The sequence below is a fragment of the Stomoxys calcitrans genome, chromosome 1, assembly GCF_963082655.1.
Source record: "Stomoxys calcitrans chromosome 1, idStoCalc2.1, whole genome shotgun sequence".
In the NCBI taxonomy this organism is placed as follows: domain Eukaryota; kingdom Metazoa; phylum Arthropoda; class Insecta; order Diptera; family Muscidae; genus Stomoxys; species Stomoxys calcitrans.
Window position 1 is genome coordinate 54,856,791 of NC_081552.1, and position 22,768 is coordinate 54,879,558.

The window sequence follows — 22,768 nt, forward strand, 5'->3', positions numbered from 1 at the left end:
AGTGGAGCCTGGAATAGCCGCTCGCTAACCAGTCGAGGTTTCAGTAGCAGAAAAGGATATCGCAGCTATCCTTGAGTGACTAAAATATCTCTTCCAAAAAAATTACCTATTACGAGTTACAGAAAAAATTCTTGCGGAGCGAAATAACAAAACGTCCGCTCCACTCAATGGTTCAAACAAGCAATACATTGAGGATACATTGAATCCATACTAAATATTAAGAAAGTGTGTTTTTATCGCAATTTTACCTTTTTAAGATCTATAGTAAAATGTGTTTTAACCTCTAAGATCGCTGTATTGATGTATAGGGGCAGTTAATACATTTTTTTTAAGAAAAGATGAACTGTTGCTATCAATTAAATGCTCTCCTATACATATTAGCTTGTCCAATATTTGATTTTTCACGACAAGTCTCCAAATATGGATCGAATACCAAGCCGGGAGTACATTCTAAGACAACACCACGGCCATTTGAGCAGAAATAGTATTTCTCTGCATTAGTATGTGGATAGAAATGACTTCCTTGTTGGGGGCACTTAATATCGGCAGCCTTGGGAGGGGTCTTTGAAAACGGTTTGATGTTGCGTTGCAATGAGGAAATCTAAAGGAAAGCAACGTTTTTAGGTATGAAGAATATGAATATGAAGAATATTCCAATTCCTTTCCAACTTACTGTGCAGTTGACTCGTGAAGGGAAATCGCAACAATTACATTCCGTATTGAACTGGAGACCACTGGAACAATTCTGGGCATTAGCCACACCATCCATGCATACATAGTATTTTCCGCAGCTGGCCTTACTGGCCAAGAATGTAATATTGGTAGGGTCATTGAAGACCGTACACATATTATTTACACAATCTACATATTGGGGAAAATCACAGCGATCTGTATCGGCATTGTATTGTAGGCCGTCACAGCATTCCTGTACGACAGGAGTGCCAGAATAACATAAAACAAATTTGGTGCAGGTATGATCATAACAAAAGGATGACAAGGCTTCGGTACAATTTTGAACACATTGAGCCTTATCAGGAAAGGTACAGGATTGGATTCTGCTATCAAACAAGTAACCGCTGACACAACTCCTCTTTAAAGGGGTTTCATCCATACAGATATAGTATTGGGAACAATTTCCCAGAACCGGCAGGAAAACATTATCAGCTACACCAGAACATATATTTACATCGGCCTTTAAGAAAGACAAGGAGCCTACCAAGGCTAAAGTAACCAATAAAAATTTCACTGTAAATTAAAAAAAAGAAAACAAACAAATGATGATTATTCCAAGCGAGGAATTGTTCAAGGTTTACCTACTCTTCCTTCTGGTTATGTGAAAAATAACCTTCTAAAGATATTCATATTTTGCCAAGCCTTTTATAGAGAGTAGATTTCCGTTCTATACAAGGGAGAGAATTTTTAATTTATTTAAAAGCATCACAGTAGCATCACTCTAGACCAGTGGCGGGCAAATACACACACACTACTGCATATATTTGTGTGCGTGCACAAGAACTTTAGCCCATGGGTAGAGATGGGTTTCTACCGGGTAAATACCCAATGCTTGGTTTTTATTGGGTAAATACCATATATATACCTTTTTGGATATTTATTTGGCAATTTATAAATTTTCAGCTATTTTCAAAATTTAAATCGTTTCGCAAACATTTTCTTATAATTTCTTATTCTTTGTATCTAGACTGACTTTCTGATCTCATAAAATCGGACGATAGTTCTATATAGCCGCTATATAGACCGATCTCCAGACTTTAAATGATGAGGCAATCAATTCCTCATAAATGAAAAATTCTTCTTTTATACGCTCAATACACTACATCGGGTGATCGGTCTATATGGCAGCTTAATCAAAATATTGTCCGATATGGACTACTGGAATGGGTAGAGATCTACCTGAACTCACTGTTTCAAATTTCATTGAAATCGGATAAAAATGACCAATTTACTGCCTCAAGCATTTAAGTCTGGAGATCGGTCTATAGCTCGGCTATATAAAGGGTGATTTTTTTTAAGAGCTATAGGAAAGTTTTTCAAAAAAAGAAAAAAACACATAAAATTCAGAATAATGCAAGAAATCTTTATTAGAATGGATAGTAAGGCCCATACAATTTAATGTTTGAAAATTGCAAATGCAAATTTGCCCATGAACATTCCATTAGGAACTGGGGCGAACTTCATACAAATCAATGAGTGCTGTCCGATTCAATTTTAAGCTCAATGATAAGGGACCTCCTTTTTATAGCCGAGACCGACGGCGTGCCGCGACACCTCTTTGGGGAGAAGTTTTTACATGGCAAAATACATCACAAATGTTGCCAGCATTAGCAGGGGATAACCACTGCTGAACATTTTTCTGATGGTCCTGCCAGGATTCGAAACCGTGCGTTCAGCGTCATAGGCGGACATGCTAACCTTTGCGCTACGGTGGCCTCCATAGTAAAGGCACAACAAATAGTAAAGGCGTTAAATCGCACGATTTAAAATGTTCACCGAACTCAAGATTTAAAATGTTTATCGAATTCGCCTCTCAAATAGTCAATTGTTACGCATGCTGTGTGGCATGTGGCACCATCTTGTCGAAACTATATGTCATGCTATTCTTGACAAAATCGACAATTCTGCTTATTTACGTACCCATTGAGCCAAAAAAGAGCTTCGTCGTAAAATGGAAACGAGCACGCCTTTTGATAATAAAATTCGATAATTTGCAAGCTTTGTTCGTTTGTAAGACGATTCACGAATTATAGGCCAAACCGAAGATGTTTTCTCAATTTAAACCAGTGTTGGCAAAAAAATAATAGCTACAAAATCACCGTTTACAACTAAATTCCAATTTTATGACATCAGAAGGTCAGCTTTATATACAATGAATGCGAAATGATCAAAAATAGTTTGGAAATTTTTTTTACCCAGCTTTTGGGTATATATGGGTAAATAGCCGGGTATTTACCAATTTACCGGGTAAATAACTTTTGGGTATTCACCCATCGCCCATCTCTCCCATGGGCTTCAAATATTGCGCACACTAGCAAATGTGCTCTAGACTATTGATTGCTTTACTCTCTACCTAATGATGATAGTTGATTTGATAAATATCTTATCAAGACTTCTTTTTTTAGCTCGAGTTGCTTTTAATTTAGTGCCGAATTTTTTCTTATCACATTGACATTAGCAAAAATGAGAAGCATCATTTTTCAGAAAATATCTGATTTGATGTGAGTGATAAGCTGCCTTTTGTATGTACATAACACTTTACTATATGAAACAAGTAAAAGCGTGTTAAGTTCGACCGGGCCGAATCGTATGTACCCTCCATCATAGATTGCATTTGTCGGGTTCTTTTCCCGATATCTCTTTTCAGACAAACAAAGGAAAAAGAAAAGATTTGCTATATTATTGGAGCTATATCAAGTTATGGTCGGTTTATATGGGAGCTGTGTCAGGCTATAGACCCATTCGACCGAATTTCAGACAAATCGGATAATAATTACGGCCTCTGGAGGCTCAAGAAGTCAAGATCTCAGATCGGTTTAAATAATAGTTATATAAGGTTATGGATCGATTTGAAGTATATTTGGCACAGTTGTTAGAAGTCATAACAAAACACGGTATGCGAAATTTCAGTCAAATCGGATTAGAATTGCGCCCTCTAGTGACTCAAGAAGTCAAGATTCAAGATCGGTTTATATGGCAACTATATCATGTTATGAGCCGATTGAAACCATACTTAGCGCAGTTGTTGCAAGTCATAATTAAACACATCATGCAAAATTTCAGCCAAATCGAATAAGAATTGTGCCCCCTAGAATTCAAGATCCGAGATCGGACGGACATTGCTAGATCGACATAAAATGTCATGACGATCAAGAATATATATACTTCATGGGGTCTTAGATCAATATTTCGAGGAGTTACAAACAGAATGACGACATTAGTATACCCCCATCCTATGGTGGAGGGTATACAAAGTTACGCGTGTTGTGGAAAACAATCTCCTACATCAATACCTAAATGGTTGGAATATAAAATGATGAACTTTGGGTATTTTTATAGCCTCCACCATAGGATGGGGGTATACTAATTTCGTCGTTCTGTTTGTAACTCCTCGAAATATTCGTCTCAGACTCCATAAAGTATATATATTTATTCTTGATTGTCATGACATTTTATGTCGATCTAGCTATGTCCGTCCGTCCGTGCGTCTGTCTGTCGAAAGCACGCTAACTTTCGAAGAAATGAAGCTAGTTGCTTGAAATTTTGCACAAATATTTCTTATAGGTGTATGTTTTGATATAGTTGCCATATAAACCTTTCTTGGGTCTTCACTTTTTGAGCCTTGAGGGCGCAATTTTAGTCCGGTTTGACCGAAATTTTGCACGTGGTGTTTTGATATCACTTCCAACAACAATGCTAAGTATGGTTCAAATCGGTCCATAACCTGATATAGCTGTCATATAAACCGAACTGGGGTCTTGACTTCTTGAGCCTCTAGAGGGCGCAATTCCTATCCGATTTGGCTGAAATTTTGCATGACGCATTTCGTCGCAACTTCCAACTACTGTGCCATGTATGGTTCAAATCGGTTCATAACCTGACATAGCTGCCATATAAACCGATCTGGGTTCTTGACTTCTTGAGCCACTAGAGGGCAATTATTATCTGATTTGGCTGAAATTTTGCACATGGTGTTCTGTTATGACTTCCAACAAGCGAGCTTAGTATGGTTTAAATGGGTACATAACCTGATAGAGCTGCCATATAATCCGATCTGGGGTCTTGACTTCTAAAGCCTTTAGAGGGCGCAAATCCTATCCAATTTCGCTGAAATTTTGCATGACGTGTTTCGTTATGTATTTCAACAACTGTGCAAAGTATGGTTGAAATCGGTACATAATCTGATATATCTGCCATTTAACTGATCTGGGATCTTGACTTCTTGAGCCTCTATAGGGCGCAATTATTACCTGATTTGGGTGAAATTTTTACAACATGACCTTCAACATACGTGTCAAATATGGTCTGAATCGGTCATAGCCTAATACAGCTCCCCTATAAAATTATGTCCCTATTTTACTTTTTGAGCCCCTAAAGGGCGCAGTTCTTATTCGATTTGGCTGACATTTTACACAATGACTTCTACTATGGTCTCCAACATTCATTTCATTATGCTCCGAATCTGACCATAACATGATATAGCTCCAATAGCATAGCAATCATTTTCTTTTATCCTTTCCTTTACTTTGTTTGCCTAAAAAGAGACACCGGGAAAAGATCTGTTTGACAGAAGTTTGATATGTAGAATAAAATTATGCCCCTTAACTAAATTTATTTGTATACATTTTTAGCAGAATCCATGCTGGAAGGTTCTCAAAATTTGGCCCGGCCGAGCACACTTTTACCTGCTTTATTTCTTGTGTTTTTTTGGAGACAGCGTACCGTCACAGAAGACCATATATTTAGACAAGTAAAAGCGTGCTAAGTTCGGCCGGGCCGAATCTTATATACCCTCCACCTTGGATCGCATTTGTCGAGTTCTTTTCCCGGCATCTCTTCTTAGGCAAAAAAGGATATAAGAAAAGATTTGCTCTGCTATTAGAGCGATATCAAGATATGGTCCGCTTTGGACCACAATTAAATTATATGTTGGAGACCTGTGTAAAATGTCAGCCAATTCGAATACAGACCTATTCAGACCATAAAAAACACGTATGTTGATGGTCATGAGAGGATCCGTCGTACATAATAATTGCGACCTCTAGAGGCTCAAGAAGTCAAGATCCCAGATCGGTTTATATGGCAGCTATATCAGGTTATGAACCGATTTGAACCTTTTTTGACACAGTTGTTGAAAGTACGAATAAAATACGTCTTGCAAAATTTCTGCGAAATCGGATAAGAATTGCGTACTCTAGAGGCTCAAGAAGTCAAGACCCAAGATCGGTTTATATGACAGCTATATCAGGTTATGGACCGATTTGAACCCTACTTGGCACAGTTGTTGGATATCATAACAAAACACGTCGTTCAAAATTTCATCCCAATCGTATTCATCCCATAAGTATTATGGTTGATTTTGGCTTTATTTAAAAACCTGCAACATTTAGAGATTTATTTTTAGTTATTATGAATCCGCTGCCAGGACCATAAGTCCTGCTAGGTGTTTCTTTCGATCTACATTTCTTTATTTATTTCACTTCTGATACAAGTCCCACAGGTCCTTGAGAATCTATCTTATACGAAATTTTAATGTATGATCATAGTCGCTTCATTTAAGACCGCATAAATTTAGACTGAAGAGACAGATATTGTAATACGATACGACAATTATTGTAAATATTGTAAGCTATCTAAATCAGTATTTAGATTAAAAGTCGATTCACAAAAGTCTTCGCAAACTACAAAATACAAGGTCAGCCTCGGTAATAAATCAGTTTGCAAGTCGAATATCTCTGAAACAATTTGAAATATCTACCACAAAAAAGCATGTGTTTAACAGGACGTGAGAAGTATATTCTAACAAGCAAAGGCCCTATTACAGGGTATGTAGTTGTCTTATGACATATCAAATTTAGCACATGTAGAGTTGTACGGGTCGAGTGATACTAATGAATGTAGAATATGAAACTGAAGCCTACTACTGAAGCCTGGAAAGGACCCAAGTTTGGGGGAGTCGTACAGACCGATCTCCCATCTCTCACCAGCAGCCAAGACGCTTGAGGCATTATTCCTCCCGAACCTCGTAGGAGAATTTCCATTCGCCTAGCATCAGCATGGATTTTGAAGATTGCATAGCACAACAACTGCTTTGTTTTTGTTGTCAGTCGAATGAAAGCAACCACAAATTAAATTGTTTCCATAACTTTATGACTCAATCAGCTTTCTCACAACTTGCACAATTTGTATGCATAAAAAATCAGCTTTTGATCACATTTTTAAGTTATGTCATACGAAAATAACATGCAGGTGTGACAGCAAAAATTATGAATCGTGTAGCACATTTACATTGAAATTTGTATGATCTGAAATTAACAAATCCAGTCCGTTTACACTGCGCTTCTGGTAATTGAGGTAGCATATATATAAATGAGTATATCACACACATCCATACACAATTCTTAAAAACAGTTGCATATTTTGGTACTTTTATCGATTCTTCAGCCATGAAATCGGTTTTATTATGGGATTTAAAAACAAATCCAGCATAAATCTGATTTATGGTAGGGTAATGGCTGGTTTTACACCGGATTTAAATCACAGAATGTATGCAAATTGACAATTTTGGCAAACATTTTAAATAACATTTGAATACAAAAATTGTCATGTCATAAGTCATCTACATACCGTGTAATGGCGCCGTAAACAAATTTTGGAAATCGAACCACAAATGAATATTTTAGAGCGTAAACAAAAATTGGTAGGAGATGACTTAATTAGAGGGTCCATGAATATTGCCCAGACCTCCGATCAATACATTTTAAATATTATAAAGATATCTCAATTCATTCAAAAATGGCGGATTGGTTTCACATCTTTTAAATCGTTCAAAAGATATCACCCATTCGGTAGAGAATGTATATGAGAAGAGCCGAGGTGTGCACATTGGGTAGACATTTTTGCCCATATTTTAAAATGTTTCATTTAAAAATATATATATTTTTGGAAAGGTCAGGTCTTGCTCTAACATAAAATGTCCAAAATATTAAATTTTGGACGGATTATTTAGGTAAAACACAACATGAGCCCAAAATGTACCGAATTTTTGAAAACTAAAATTCAAATCGAGATTATCTTAAACCCAAGTTGTCGAGGCGCCGATTATCAAAGAAAACGAAAGCGTAACGAATGCTGGTTAATTCAGATATTCTAAATCTGAAAATTCATTTTATTCACTAAATTCTTACAGGGGTTTTTTTTTTAACTTTATTTAATATAAAGGGTGTACTTTTTTAAGAGCTATATGAAAGTTTTTCAAAAAAAAAAAAACGTCAAATTCAGCAAAATGCATGAAATATTTATCTGAATCGAAGTTACTTTACTTACTTACTTTACTTTAATTGGATACGACAGAACATTTGTTCCACTAGCCGAACGTAGAATAGCGTTCCAAGCGCCTCGATCTTCTGCGCTCATTCTAAAATCTCTGACACCAAGTTTCGAGGTGTCTCCAACAACTTGATCTTTCCATCGGGCTTTTGGTCTTCCCGGTTTGCGTGTACCACCGTGTTTGCCTTCAAAAGACTTCTTTGCTGGAGCTTCTTCATCCATTCTGACAACATGACCTAGCCAACGCAGCCGTTGTATTTTGATGCGTGTAACTATGCTATCGTCGTCATACAGCTCGTGGTTCATACGTCGCCTATATTCTCCGTTAACGCAAACTGGTCCATATATTTTACGAAGAATCTTTCTCTCAAATACTCCAAGCAATGCCTGACTCATTTGCTTTCACAAGTACCCATGCCTCAGAACCATATAACTGCACGGGTAGTATCAGAGTCTTGTATAGTGTGGTCATTGGCTGTCGAAAGGTGGCCTTGTTTCTAAATTGCTTTCTTAATCCAAAGTAGCATCTGTTTGCCAGTATTATTCTTCGCTTTATCTCAAAACTGGTGTTATAGATAAAGTTACTGACTGTCTCAAAGTTTTGGTTTCCAACTTTCTTAATTTTCTTTATCTGCTCGGTTGTGCAAGGCGTTTTGGGAGTTAAAACCATCCATTTCGTCTTATCTCCAATTACTGCCAGACCCACTTTCATTGACTCTCTTTCGATTCTTTCTAAGGCTGCAGTTACTACTTCCGGTGACCGACCTGTGATGTCGATGTCGTCGGCACAGGCGAGTAGCATGTGTTCTCTTGTGATTAGTGTGCCATATTTATTCACATCTGCATCTCGTATAATCTTCTCCAGCAGGATAGTAAAGAGATCACATGATAGGATGTCTCCTTCGTTTGGTATTAAATGGTTCGGAGATATTCTTTCCTATTATTAATGAGGAACGTGTATCAGCAAGTGCCATCCTGATTCCATCCAAATTCAGACTTGGCTTGAAATACCTTTGAACGTAAAGGGGTATCGAGGACGACTTTGTAGTCAACAAAGAGATGGTAGGTGTTGATTTGTCCTTCTCGGGTCTTTTCCAGAATTGGGCGCAGTGTAAATATATGGTCTAGGTGGATTTACCAGCCGCATTGATAGGGCCTAATTATCTCATTGACTTTTGGTTTTAATCTTTCACACAGTACGTTCTAGAGTATCTTGTATACGATGGGAAGGAGACTTATTCCTCTGTAGTTGGCACATTCCGTCTTGTCTCCTTTCTTGTGTACGGGACATAGTATGCTGAGGTTCCAATCATCGGGTATGCGTTCTACTAGCTAGATTGTGCAGATAAGCGGATGCGTACACCTTATCAGCGTGTTGCCTCCGGTCTTAAATAGTTCAGCGGGTAACCCGTCGGTTCCTGCTGCCTTGTTGTTCTTTAGTTGAATCATTGTTACTTGGACCGCATTCTTACTAGGAGGTTCACATTCAATACCATCATCATTGATTGGTTCTGCTGTATCCTCTTCGCCGCTAACGTCGGACACTAGCAGTAAGGTACAATGATCTTTCTATATCCTCAGCATGCTACCTGTGTCAGTTACCTTCTTTGCCTCTGCAGGAGGATGTGCTTACATCAAAGCCATCGGTTTGATGTTTAATTCTTTGGTAGAATTTCCGGACTTCGTTCTGACTCCTGTACATCACAATTCGCTCACACTCACGTCTATCCATTTCCCTTTTCTTTCTGCGGAATAGACGTTTCTCGTCTCTCCTTTTTCCCGATACCTCTCCTTCATCTGGCGCATTGCTACTGATTGCAGGGTTGCTATATATATATAGCAACCCTGCTATATATATGCCGTATACTTGGCTTTAATAGCATCTCGACACTCTTGGTCGTACCATGAGTTTCTTGGGAGAGGCTTCCGGTACCCAAGTATGGGTCAGTCGAGTGGAGTATGTGTTTTCAGCTTGTCAATGTCTAGCTTCCGTGCAGTGTGAAATCGTATCTTCCTCGACATGTTCAAACGGGTGCGAACCTTTGATCCACGGATCGATCGTACATCTAACACGCTGGATGAATGTCTTCCATCTATCACAACGTGATCAATTTGGTTCCTCATGTTTTGATCAGGTGACAGCTATGTGGCTTTGTGAATATTTTTATGTTGAAATCTGGAGCTTCTAACTGCCATGTTTTTTGCCGCGGCAAAATCTATCGGCCTCAATCCATTACTGGACGTTATCTCGTGGAGGCTAAACTTCCCGACTGCTTCACCAGAGAGGTCTTCCTTCCCTATCTTCGCATTAAAATCTTGCAGAACGAGTTTAATATCATGTGCGGGGTAGCGGTCATGCTCTTTCTCTAGGCGCTCGTAAAAAATGTCCTTGGTCAGCTCGTCCTTGTCTTCCGTCAGTACATGGGCACAAATAAGGCTGATATTGAAGAATTTGGCTTTTATGCGGATTGTGGCTAGTCTCTCATCCACCGGAGTAAAGCTGAAGACAAAGTGTTTCAGTCTCCGACTAACCAAAAATCCACAGCATATTCATGCCTCGTGTTATGGCAGCTATAGTATAGTTCGTCACCGTTTGGTATTGTTGTGACGCCATTCCCATAGCACTTCTTTTAAGGCTGTAACATCTGCCTTGTACTTCTCTAATACACCTTCTTTATAGAGAGTGCGGACATATATCCAGGTGCAGATTCGATTCTATTATTTATTTTCATAATCGGTAAGCCATTATTCGGCCAAATTGATTATGTAGATCAACATTCTTCTCTAATAGAAATAACAATGCATGGGTTTGTAAAGCTATGTTAAATAATAATTCTATTACTTTACAAAAGTACAGAAAAAAAATCTTAACAAAAATCTAAATTCAAAAAAATTTATAATTGAGCACAAATACGAATAAAAAATAGACAAAAAAGAGAAAATCAACGTGTCATTAACAAAATCACAACGACTGGAACCTAGGCACGATTATACAATAGAATGGGTTCTGTTCGATGCTCCAAACTGAAATTTCGAGAATAAGTAGACTGGATTTTGGAACTTCATTATTTTATAGAACAAGGAAATAATTTTTAAGTTGGTAAAGCTTTCAAAGAAACTGAACAGTTAACGAAGATACGTGGTCGTAATACTATATATTATAAACATATCGGACTATACGATGAATACCCATCTTCAATCTATGCAGACTACCTGAGTTCGCACCAGAAAATACCTCTAATCCATATGTAGGTAACGTGAGGCAGCAAGAGTGATTTTCCAATGTGCAAGCGGACATTTAAAGAAAGATTTGTTCCTGTATAATGGATTTTACGCAAGATAAATGTTGTCTTTGAAATTATCTTATTAACATGATGGTTAAATTTAAGGTCTTCGTCAAATGCAGGCCCTAAATTTTAAGAACTATTACATTACCAATAAGAGAGCCATTGAGAGAAAGAAGCTAAATATTCGACCAGATAAATTGTTGAATGCGATAGACTTTGATTTGCTTGAGTTAATAACAATAAAATTTTTATGACACCACTCATTTATTCTACCTGAATCATAATAACCCAAATGCTCTATATATGCTTCAGACCCTATCTCACCGTATAAATGACATTTCATAATATATCAAATGATATATAATGTTAATAATTTCCCAGTGGCGGAAATATCGCTCCCAACATGTAGGCATATACAATAAATATACCTCTTTTAGGAATTAATCCAGTCACTCACAACTTCTCAAAATATGCATGCTACAACACATATTTTCGACTTGTTTTCCCTTGAGCGAAAATGCTCTTACACCTACCCACACAACTTCTCAAAATTGTTGTTTTAATATGCCTGCTTATCGGCTCCAAAATATGCAATACTCACTGTTCCTTCATATCTTAAACATGCCTCAATTTCAGCTCAAAATGATCCAATGCACATTAATTTTATTATTCTCTTCTACGATATATATAATATCCACGCGTGATTTACTGACTGACCGATCACTGCCCAACCTAAAAGGCTTAAGCTACAATTATGAAATTTTGCACGAATGTTGTTCTTAGGTCGTAGACACGGAATAAGATTCGATTTGGTGATATTCGTTCGTTACGGTACTAAATAGTACCAATATATTACGAAATGGTGCAATGTGCAGTGTGAACGAGCTCAAATTAAAAAGCTCTTGAAAAATTGGATTAGTCAAAAAAATCTTCCAAAATAGTACCGGAAGTCGGAGAAATAGTACTATTAGTGCTGCAATAGGTACTATTTGCTACTTTATTTGTAAATTGAGATAGAGCTCTGAATTTTGAAACTTAAGTATACCATGGCAAACTTAATTGCATGATTAGAAGAGTTTTTGGAAATTTTTACATTTAGGTACTAAAACAAGTACCAACAATTTACGAATTTAGAAATTTGTCTTAAAAGACCTCTGCTACAAAATAAGGGGGATGAAAAAATGCAATGGAAAAAAAATACTGGTAATGGGAGAAAACGTACATTTAGTACCGCAATTGGTACCATTTGGTACTTTCTTTACAGATGGAGTTAGAGGTCTAAAATTTGGCTTGTAGGTACAACTAGGAAATATGTGATGGGTGACTAAATGATCTATTCACAACTCGAAAATTTTGTTACCAAAATTGATACGATTTGGTACTTTGTTTACAGATGGAGCTACAGGCCGGACATTTGACATGTAGCTACGTTCTAAATACTAAATAATAACCTGGAAAAAGAAAATTTAAATTCCGTGCTTCTTACAAAATCCCTAATTGTTTTCCATACCACGCCCTTTAATTGGTTTATGTCGGGTATTGTGTCCTCACCCAAGTGCCGGTGTCTGTTAGCAGCAAAAGCCAGGCAACGTCTTCCCCACATGCCCTACACATGCCATCACTTGCCGTAAAGATTTTGCATAAGTGAGCTCATAGTCCTATGCGTCCTGTTATGAAATCGAAAGCTATACTGACCTACAGGTTCCTTGCTTTCATCAATAGCCTCGTCTTCTCACAATCCGGATCTCCCCATAGGATTTTCCTACCGACCGTCTCGCCATTTCACAGTATTAAATGTACATTCGCACGCACTTTACTCGGACTGCGTCGATCCGAAAGGCTTCGGGTTAACCAAGTTTATTGACGGCAGTCCTCTGGAATGCCAATTCGTCTGCTTATTCATTCCCCTTACTCTGCTATGGCCCGGCACCCAAACAAATTCGTTCATTTAATTTCTAAAACGTAGAAAATGATAATCTTATGCACAGTGGGATAAAGTTTTAAAATTTGAGATGCAATTACACCTTGACAGTATATTGTGGGTAACTAGATTTTTATACCCCCACCATAGGAAGGGGGGTATACTAATTTCGTCATTCTGTTTGTAACTACTCGAAATATTCGTCTGAGACCCCATAAGGTATATATATTCTTGATCGTCGTGACATTTTATGTCGATCTAGCAATGTCCGTCCGTCCGTCTGTCTGTCGAAAGCACGCTAACTTCCGAAGGAGTAAAGCTAGCCACTTGAAATTTTGCACAAATACTTCTTATTAGTGTAGGTTGGTTGGTATTGTAAATGGGCCATATCGGTCCATGTTTTGATATAGCTGCCATATAAACCGATCTTGGGTCTTGACTTCTTGAGCCTCTAGAGTGCGCAATTCTTATCCGATTGGAATGAAATTTCGCACGACGTGTTTTGTTATGATATCCAACAACTGTGCTCAGTATGGTTCAAATCGGTCCATAACCTGATATAGCTGTCATATAAACCGATCTTGGGTCTTGACTTCTTGAGCCTCTAGAGGGCACAATTCTTATCCGTTTCGTATGAAATTTGACACGACGTGTTTTGTTATGATATCCAACAACTGTGCCAAGTATGGTTCAAATCGGTTCATAACCTGATATAGCTGTCATATAAACCGATTTGGGATCTTGACTTCTTGAGCCTGTAGAGGTCGCAATTATTATCCGATTTGCCTGAAATTTTGTACGACGGATTCTCGCATGACCATCATACGTATTTATTATGGTCTGAATCGGTCTATAGCCCGATACAGCTTCGATATTAATCGATCTCTCTATTTTACTTCTTGAGCCCCCAAAGGGCGCAATTCTTATTCGAATTGGCTGACATTTTACACAGGTCTCCAACATATAATTTAATTGTGGTCCAAACCGGACCATATCTTGATATCGCTCTAATAGCAGAGCAAATCTTTTCTTATACCCTGTTTTGCCTAAGAAGAGATGCCGGGAAAAGAACTCGACAAATGCGATCCATGGTGGAGGGTATATAAGATTCGGCGCGGCCGAACTTAGCACGCTTTTACTTGTTTATATGGAGTTTGACAGCATTCCGCCTGAAAAGCTGAACAGAAAACTCGTATGAAATTTGACACGACAAAAATGCCATTTTGTACCTTTTAATACCTAAATGTAAAAATTAAAAAAAAACAAGTAAAAGCGTGCTAAGTTCGGCCGGGCCGAATCTTATATACCCTCCACCATGGATCGCATTCGTCGAGTTCTTTTCCCGTTATCTCTTCTTAGGCAAAAAAGGATATAAGAAAAGAGTTACTCTGCTATTAAAAGGATATCAAGATATGGTCCGGTTCGGACCACAATTAAATTATATGTTGGAGACCTGTGTAAAATTTCAGCCAATTCGTATAAGAATTGCGCCCATTGGGGATCACGAAGTAAAATAGAGGGAACGATTTATATGGGATCTTTATCGGGCTATAGACCGATTCAGACCATAATAAACACGTTTGTTGATGGTCATGAGAGGATCCGTCGTACAAAATTTCAGGCATATCGGTAATAATAATTGCGACTTCTAGGGGTCAAGAAGTCAAGATCCCAGATCGGTTTATATGGCAGCTATATCAGGTTATGAACCGATTTGAACCTAATTTGACACAGTTGTTCAAAGTAAAAATAAAATACGTCATGCAAAATTTCAGCCAAATCGGATAGGAATTGCGCCCTCTAGAAGCTCAAGAAGTCCAATCCCCAGATCTGTTTATATGACAGCTATATCAGGTTATGGACCGATTTTAACCATACTTGGCACAGTTGTTGGATATCATAACGAAATACTTGGTGCCAAAAATTCTTTCCAATCGGATAAGAATTGCGCACTCTAGAGGCTCAAGAAGTCAAGACCCAAGATCGGTTTATATGGCAGCTATATCAGGTTATAGACCGATTTAAACCATACTTGGCACAGTTGTTGGGTATCATAACAAAAGACGTCGTGCGAAATTCCATTTCAATCGGATAAGAATTGCGCCCTCTAGAGGCTCAAGAAGTCAAGACCCAAGATCGGTTTATATGGCAGCTATATCAGGTTATGAACCGATTTGAACCATACTTGGCACAGTTGTTGAATATAATAACAAAACACGTCGTGCAAAATTTCATCCCAATCGGATAAGAATTGCGCACTCTAGAGGCTCAAGAAGTCAAGACCCAAGATCGGTTTATATGGCAGCTATATCAGGTTATGAACCGATGTGAACCATACTTGGCACAGTTGTTGGATATCATAACAAAACACGTCGTGCGAAATTCCATTTCAATCGGATAAGAATTGCGCCCTCTAGAGGCTCAAGAAGTCAAGACCCAAGATCGGTTTATATGGCAGCTATATCAGGTTATGGACCGATTTGAACCATACTTGGCACAGTTGTTGGATATTATAAAAAAACACGTCGTACAAAATTTTATTCGAATCGGATAAGAATTGCGCACTCTAGAGGCTCAAGAAGTCAAGACCCAAGATCGGTTTATATGGCAGCTATATCAGGTTATGGACCGATTTGAACCATACTTGGCACAGTTGTTGGATATTATAAAAAAACACGTCGTACAAAATTTTATTCGAATCGGATAAGAATTGCGCACTCTAGAGGCTCAAGAAGTCAAGACCCAAGATCGGTTTATATGGCAGCTATATCAAAACATGGACCGATATGGCCCATTTACAATACCAACCGACCTACACTAATAAGAAGTATTTGTGCAAAATTTCAAGCGGCTAGCTTTACTCCTTCGGAAGTTAGCGTGCTTTCGACAGACAGACGGACGGACGGACGGACGGACAGACGGACGGACATGGCTAGATCGACATAAAATGTCACGACGATCAAGAATATATATACTTTATGGGGTCTCAGACGAATATTTCGAGTAGTTACAAACAGAATGACGAAATTAGTATACCCCCCATCTTATGGTGGAGGGTATAACAAGTAAAAGCGTGCTAAGTTCGGCCGGGCCGAATCTTATATACCCTCCACCATGGATCGCATTTGTCGAGTTCTCTTCCCGGCATCTCTTCTTAGGCAAAACAGGATATAAGAAAAGATTTGCTCTGCTATTAGAGCGATATCAAGATATGGTCCTGTTTGGACCACAATTAAATTATATGTTGGAGACCTGTGTAAAATGTCAGCCAATTCGAATAAGAATTGCGCTCTTTGTGAGCTCAAAAAGTAAAATAGAGAGATCGATTTATATGGGAGCTGTATCGGGCTTTGGTCCGATTCTGATCATAATAAACACGTATGTTGATGGTCATGAGAGAATCCGTCGTACAAAATTTCAGGCAAATCGGATAATAATTGCGACCTCTAGAGGCTCAAGAAGTCAAGATCCCAGATCGGTTTATATGGCAGCTATATCAGGTTATGAACCGACTTGTACTTTATTTGCCATAGTTGTTGAAAGTAACAATAAAAAACGTCTTGCGAAATTTCAGCCAAATCGGATAGGAATTACGCCCTCTAGAAGCTCAAGAAGTCAAGTCCCCAGATCTGTTTATATGACAGCTATATCAGGTTATGAACCGATTTGAACCATATTTGGCACAGTTGTTGGATATCATAACAAAATACTACATGCCAAAATTCATTCAAATCGGATAGGAATTACGCCCGTTAGAGGCTCAAGAAGTCAAGACCCAAGATCGGTTTATATGACAGCTATATAAGGTTATGGACCGATTTCAACCATACTTGGCACAGTTGTTGGATATAACAACAAAACACGTCGTGCAAAATTCCAATTCATTCCAATCGGATAAGAATTGCGCCTTCTAGAGGCTCAAGAAGTCAAGACCCAAGATCGGTTTATATGGCAGCTATATCAGGTTATGGACCGATTTAAACTATACTTGGCACAGTTGTTGAATATCATAGCAAAACGCTTCGTGCAAAATTTCATTCCAATCGGATAAGAATTGCGCACTCTAGAGGCTCAAGAAGTCAAGACCCAAGATCGGTTTATATGGCAGCTATATCAAAACATGGACCGATATGGCCCATTTACAATACCAACCGACCTACACTAATAAGAAGTATTTGTGCAAAATTTCAAGTGGCTAGCTTTACTCCTTCGGAAGTTAGCGTGCTTTCGACAGACAGACGGACGGACATGGCTAGATCGACTTAAAATTTCGCGACGATATTTCGAGTAGTTACAAACAGAATGACGAAATTAGTACACCCCCATCTTATGGTGGAGGGTATAAAAAGAGCTTTAGTTTTAGAAGCATTAACACTGAACCTATTCACCGTCTTAACTTTCGTCTGAAAAACATTCAAAAATCGGTTATCACCTTAAAAAAGCATTTGGATGTCATCAGCATATGCAAATGAGGTGCACCAAAAATCCAGACAAGAAAAAACATCAATGACAAATAGCACAAAAAGAAGCGGACTTAATACTGAACCCTGAGGAACACCACTTCTTAGAGAAAAAACACTACTACATTTACCATCAACACAAACAAACTGGCTCCTGTAAGATACGAGCATACAAATGTACATGCACTGGTCGAAAACTTATAAACGGATTTTAATTTACTAAGAAGAAGGCCAGAATCCACTCTGTCAAATGCCGTTTCCAAATCTAAAGACAAAAGCACGCAATGTCGTGACACACCCAACTGCCAAGTGCATTGGATTTTAACAACGCCCATAACTGCTTTGCGCTTTTATTGCCCTCAAAATGCAATACATTCGCTTCCTTTCTAACTTTTCTTATAACAAATTTGGCTTTATTCCTGGCTCTACAAAAATTCGCCACTTAACACTGGGTCGATTCTCCAAGAAAGATTTCAAAGCCATATCTCGAAGCGAGAGGTGATATAAAATGAGGGGATTGCTAAACCAATCCTCACTTCTAGTCCTTATCACCCTTTTTTATGGGAAACGCATTATGGATAGACCCAAGACAGCTACTAAAATTACTACATTGAAATTCAACGCCACTAGTGGAATACAAAGCTGAAAAATCAGTAGACGAAACAATTTCCTGCAAATCATCACAGCTCAAAGCATTATAATCAACATATTCAAAGAACTGCAAAACATTAAGGATTGAAACGTTATGGGACACGAAAATAAACGCATGATCCGATATACTGGGACAAACAACCTGGTTAGTAACACAGACACAACTACCATCGCTAACAAGAACAAAGTCGAGTAAGGAAGTAGAATTATGTACAGCACTAAAATGAGTAGGTAGAGAGTTGTGGACAATTGACACATTAAGCCGCCTACAACTTTCGCGCACACTATAAGAAAACGACAAATCAAAAATATTATTATTGAAATCTCCTAAAATTATGACGTCAGAGTATCTCACGAAAATATCAGCAACTTCACTTTCAAATGCACGAAAATTTCCCCGCGAAAGATATACAACACCAACAAGAACAATTCTAGAACCAAGTAAAAGTTCTACAAACAAACATTCAACAATCCCATATTGACTACCACTATAAACAACTTTGTACTTAATAGAATTAGAGACAAACAAAGCAACACCTCCACCTCTCACACACGGACGATAATTTCTGCAAAAAGAATATCCCGAAATTTCAAATCGACTCGGCGTTATACTTGGTTTAAGCCAAATTTCGGAAACACCTACTACACTCAACAAACTGTCAACAACACATTTCTGTCTGTCAACAACAACATGACCTCTCAGAGAGGTTAAGACTACGGCAATTAAAATGATAAGTTATCACTAAAAGCACACAATGAGGAGCAAAAAAAACGAATTATCTCACGAAATATTACCTATGTTGCAAGTTTTCATAACTAATAACGCTCTAAAGGCTCAATGAAAAATTAATTGCTAAAACAAAAAAAAAAAAAAACAAAATAATGGAAATAAAATACTGGTACGCACGGGATCCATTGGTAACGGTGCTAGCCACATCTGCATTAGCGTTGCTTGACTCAAAACTGCCAAATAATTGATCGCATCCAGTCGCATTCACTGTTTTAACGTCACCATTCAGAAACATAAGGCACACCTTGGGAATATCTCCATTTATAAGGACGTAGCTCATTCATATTAGCTTATGACATTAAAAAACCAGGTTAAAGGCAGGTGCGGTAAGATGATCATTTAAATACACACGGTAGTCAACCTCGCCACCAATTACATCGTTCAGCCTGATCGAGTTAAGCCTAGAATAGTTCGCCATAATCAAATCCCTGTTATGAACGGAATTAAACTTGACCAGCACTATCCTACCACAAGTAGTTTAACAGCAGTGTGATTAATATCACTGGGGGCAACCTGCACACCGCACTAGCGGGCAATTTGTATCACTGGCTCATGCAGATTGGTAATTGATCTCGTCATGCCACTAATAAGAATATCCGCGCGATTGAGACGTCTTTCCTGAACCAAATTAAACTGCTCCAACCGCCGTATTTTCTCAAACAGCGTAGCATTAACATTGGCAATATGTTGCTGACAAACTAAAACATCAGATTTGTCTTTCTGAATTGAAGCAATAAACTCACTTCGAAAGGAAGCCACAACACCATCCACCATTACTTGAAAATCCTGCAAACATTTCTGCATCTGCTCATAAAATTTTTGTTTCATGGACTCAACAAAGCCATCAAAAAGCCTATGAATACAACCGAGACGATCATCTGCTGCTTGCCCAGGGTCAAAACACGTACACTCTGCAAACCAGTAAGCAGACCAAGCGCACCACTCTGAGGTTGCACGCCGTCTACAGAAATAGATTGACTGCAATTGGATAATGTTGTCCTCAAAACGCTGGAATTACCGACACCACTGGAACGCGCATCACTGGCACTATCATTAGCCAATTGACTGCTATTGGGTAATGCACTCCTCAAAACGATGGAATTAGCAACACAACTGGAACGCGAAGGCGGTTCGTCTTTATCACCACTGCACTTCCTACAGGTGAACTGCAACGACTTATTGACACACTTTGAGTGGAAATAATTGGGGCAGCCAGAACATCCAATACTGTAAACACTACGAGTGATGATTTTGTCACAAACAGGACACTTCCAGCTCTTAGCAATAGCATGTTTAATAGGTGCAGAAACCATGATTCAAATGCGAACAATGGCAATGGTAAAACAAATGAAATGAAATGCCGGGAAAACGAGGCAACACTCAGCAACAACAACAGGAGCTCAGAGAGACGGGAACAAAAAACCACAAAATAAATGGTATCCGAGTACGAGACGCTATTAGCTTATTAGGCAGATGACAACAGCTTAAAAAATTCGTAGATCGGACTACGAAACACTACTTTATTTTGAGTTTTAATTAATTTGTCACGGAGCTCAATAAATACACTCAGCTTCTCATATTGCCTTTTTTATACCCTCCACCATAGGATGGGGGTATATTAATTTCGTCATTCTGTTTGTAACTCCTCGAAATATTCGTCTAAGACCCCATAAAGTATATATATTCTTGATCGTCATGCCGATCTAGTCATGTCCGTCCGTCTGTCTGTCGAAAGCACACTAACTTTCGAAGGAGTAAAGCTAGCCGCTTGAAAATTTGATATACATAGCTGATATTGCACGACGTGTTTTGTTATGGTATCCAACAACTGTGCCAAGTATGGTTCAAATCGGTCCATAACCTGATATAGCTGCCATATAAACCGATCTTGGGTTTTGACTTCTTGAGCCTCTAGAGTACACAATTCTTATCCGATTTGTACGAGGTGTTTTATTATGACTTCCAACAACTGTGCTGAGTATGGTTGAAATCGGTTCATAACCTGATATAGCTGTCATATAAACCTATCAGGGGTCTTGACTTCTTGAGCGTCTAGAGCGTCTCTGATTTAGCTAAAATTTTGCACGACGTGTTTTGTTATGACTTTCAACAACTGTGTTAAGAATAGTTCAAATCGGCCTATAAACTGATATAGCTGCCATATAAACCGATTTGGGGTCTTGACTTCTTGAGCCTGTACAGGGTGAAATTCTTATCCGATTTGGCTGAAATATAGCACGATGTGTTTTGTTATGACTTCCAACAACTGTATTAAAAATGGTTCAAATCGGTCAATAACCTGATATAGCTGCCATATAAACCGATCTGGGGTCTTGACTTCTTGAGCCACTAGAAGGCGCAATTATTATCAGATTTAGCAGAAATTTTGCATGAGGTGTTTTGTTATGACTTTCAAAAACTTTGGTAAGAATAGTTCAAATCGGTCCAGATATTGCTTCCATATAAACCGATTTGGGGACTTGACTTCTTGAGCTTCTAGAGGACGTAATTCATCCGATTTGGCTGAAATTCTGCATGACGTATTTTATTATGACTTTCAACAACTGTGCCAAATAGGGTTCACATCGGTGAATAACCGGATATAGCTGCCATATAAATCGATCTGGGATCTTGACTTCTTGAGCCTCTAGAGGTCGCAAGTATTGCCCGATTTGGCTGAAATTTTGCACAACGGCTTTTCTCATGACCTTTAGCATACGTGTCGAATATGGCATAAATCGATTTATAGCCTAATACAGGTTCCCTATAAACCGAGCTTCCAATTTTACTTCTTCAGCCTCTAAAGTGCGGAATTCTTACTAAATTTGGCTGAAATTTTACACAATGACTTCTACTATGGTCTCCAATATTCAGTTCAATTATGGTCCGAAATGAACCATTACTTGATATTGTTCCAATAACATAGCAATTATTTTCTTTTATCCTTTGTTTGCCTAAGAAGAGATACCGTGGCAAGAGCTCGACAAATGCCATCGATGGTGGAGGGTATAAAAGATTCGGCCCGGCCAAACTCAGCACGCTTTTACTTATTTTTTTTTATTATTATTGCCATCCTTAAAACAATAAACATTACATAAACAAATATTTTATCGAAGCAGAGAAAAAAAGGTATATTGAAATTCAGTTATATATGCTTGTTGCGTGGAGTTTCAGTTTTATTTGATGGATGATTATTTGATTTTATGGTAATGGCCGGCGATGACCCTCCGCGTACGATGTACGCTGTAGCCGGTAGAGGAAAAATGTGGCGGAAACGCTACATGGTGCCAAGGCGATTAGCGAAAGTGCTGCCACAGTGAAATTTCTATAGAGTGTGATTAGTGGGGTGGTAACGTAGCCAGGGGTACAACTCTGTGCTGGTTTCTGGGGTCAACTGAGAAGGCAAAAGGAAACTTAATAAATGCAGGGAAATAGAGGAAAATTTGTAAGGCGGGAAAAGTCTGCGATTTTCCACGGCTTATAAAAGGGGCTGAACGCCGCGACGCTTTCAGATTCCAAAGTGTAGTTGGCGGAGTTTTGCTTTTCAAGTGCAAACGGAAAAAAATTGTGATATCCGAAATAAAAAGGCCTGATAGTA

The 22,768-nt window shown here is 38.4% G+C and overlaps 1 protein-coding gene across 1 annotated transcript; it reads right to left on the reverse strand.

The window, feature by feature from the left end:
* Positions 1-240: 240 nt before the first annotated feature.
* Positions 241-19,450, reverse strand: LOC106095265 (probable chitinase 10). Its single transcript, XM_059365101.1, has 5 exons — positions 19,288-19,450; positions 18,549-18,664; positions 18,339-18,447; positions 674-1,245; positions 241-601 (listed from the first exon to the last, which is right to left on the reverse strand). Exons 1-5 carry the CDS (start codon positions 19,448-19,450, stop codon positions 353-355), a joined length of 1,209 nt encoding a protein of 402 aa, XP_059221084.1. The 3' UTR covers positions 241-352.
* Between the last annotated feature and the right edge of the window lie 3,318 nt (positions 19,451-22,768).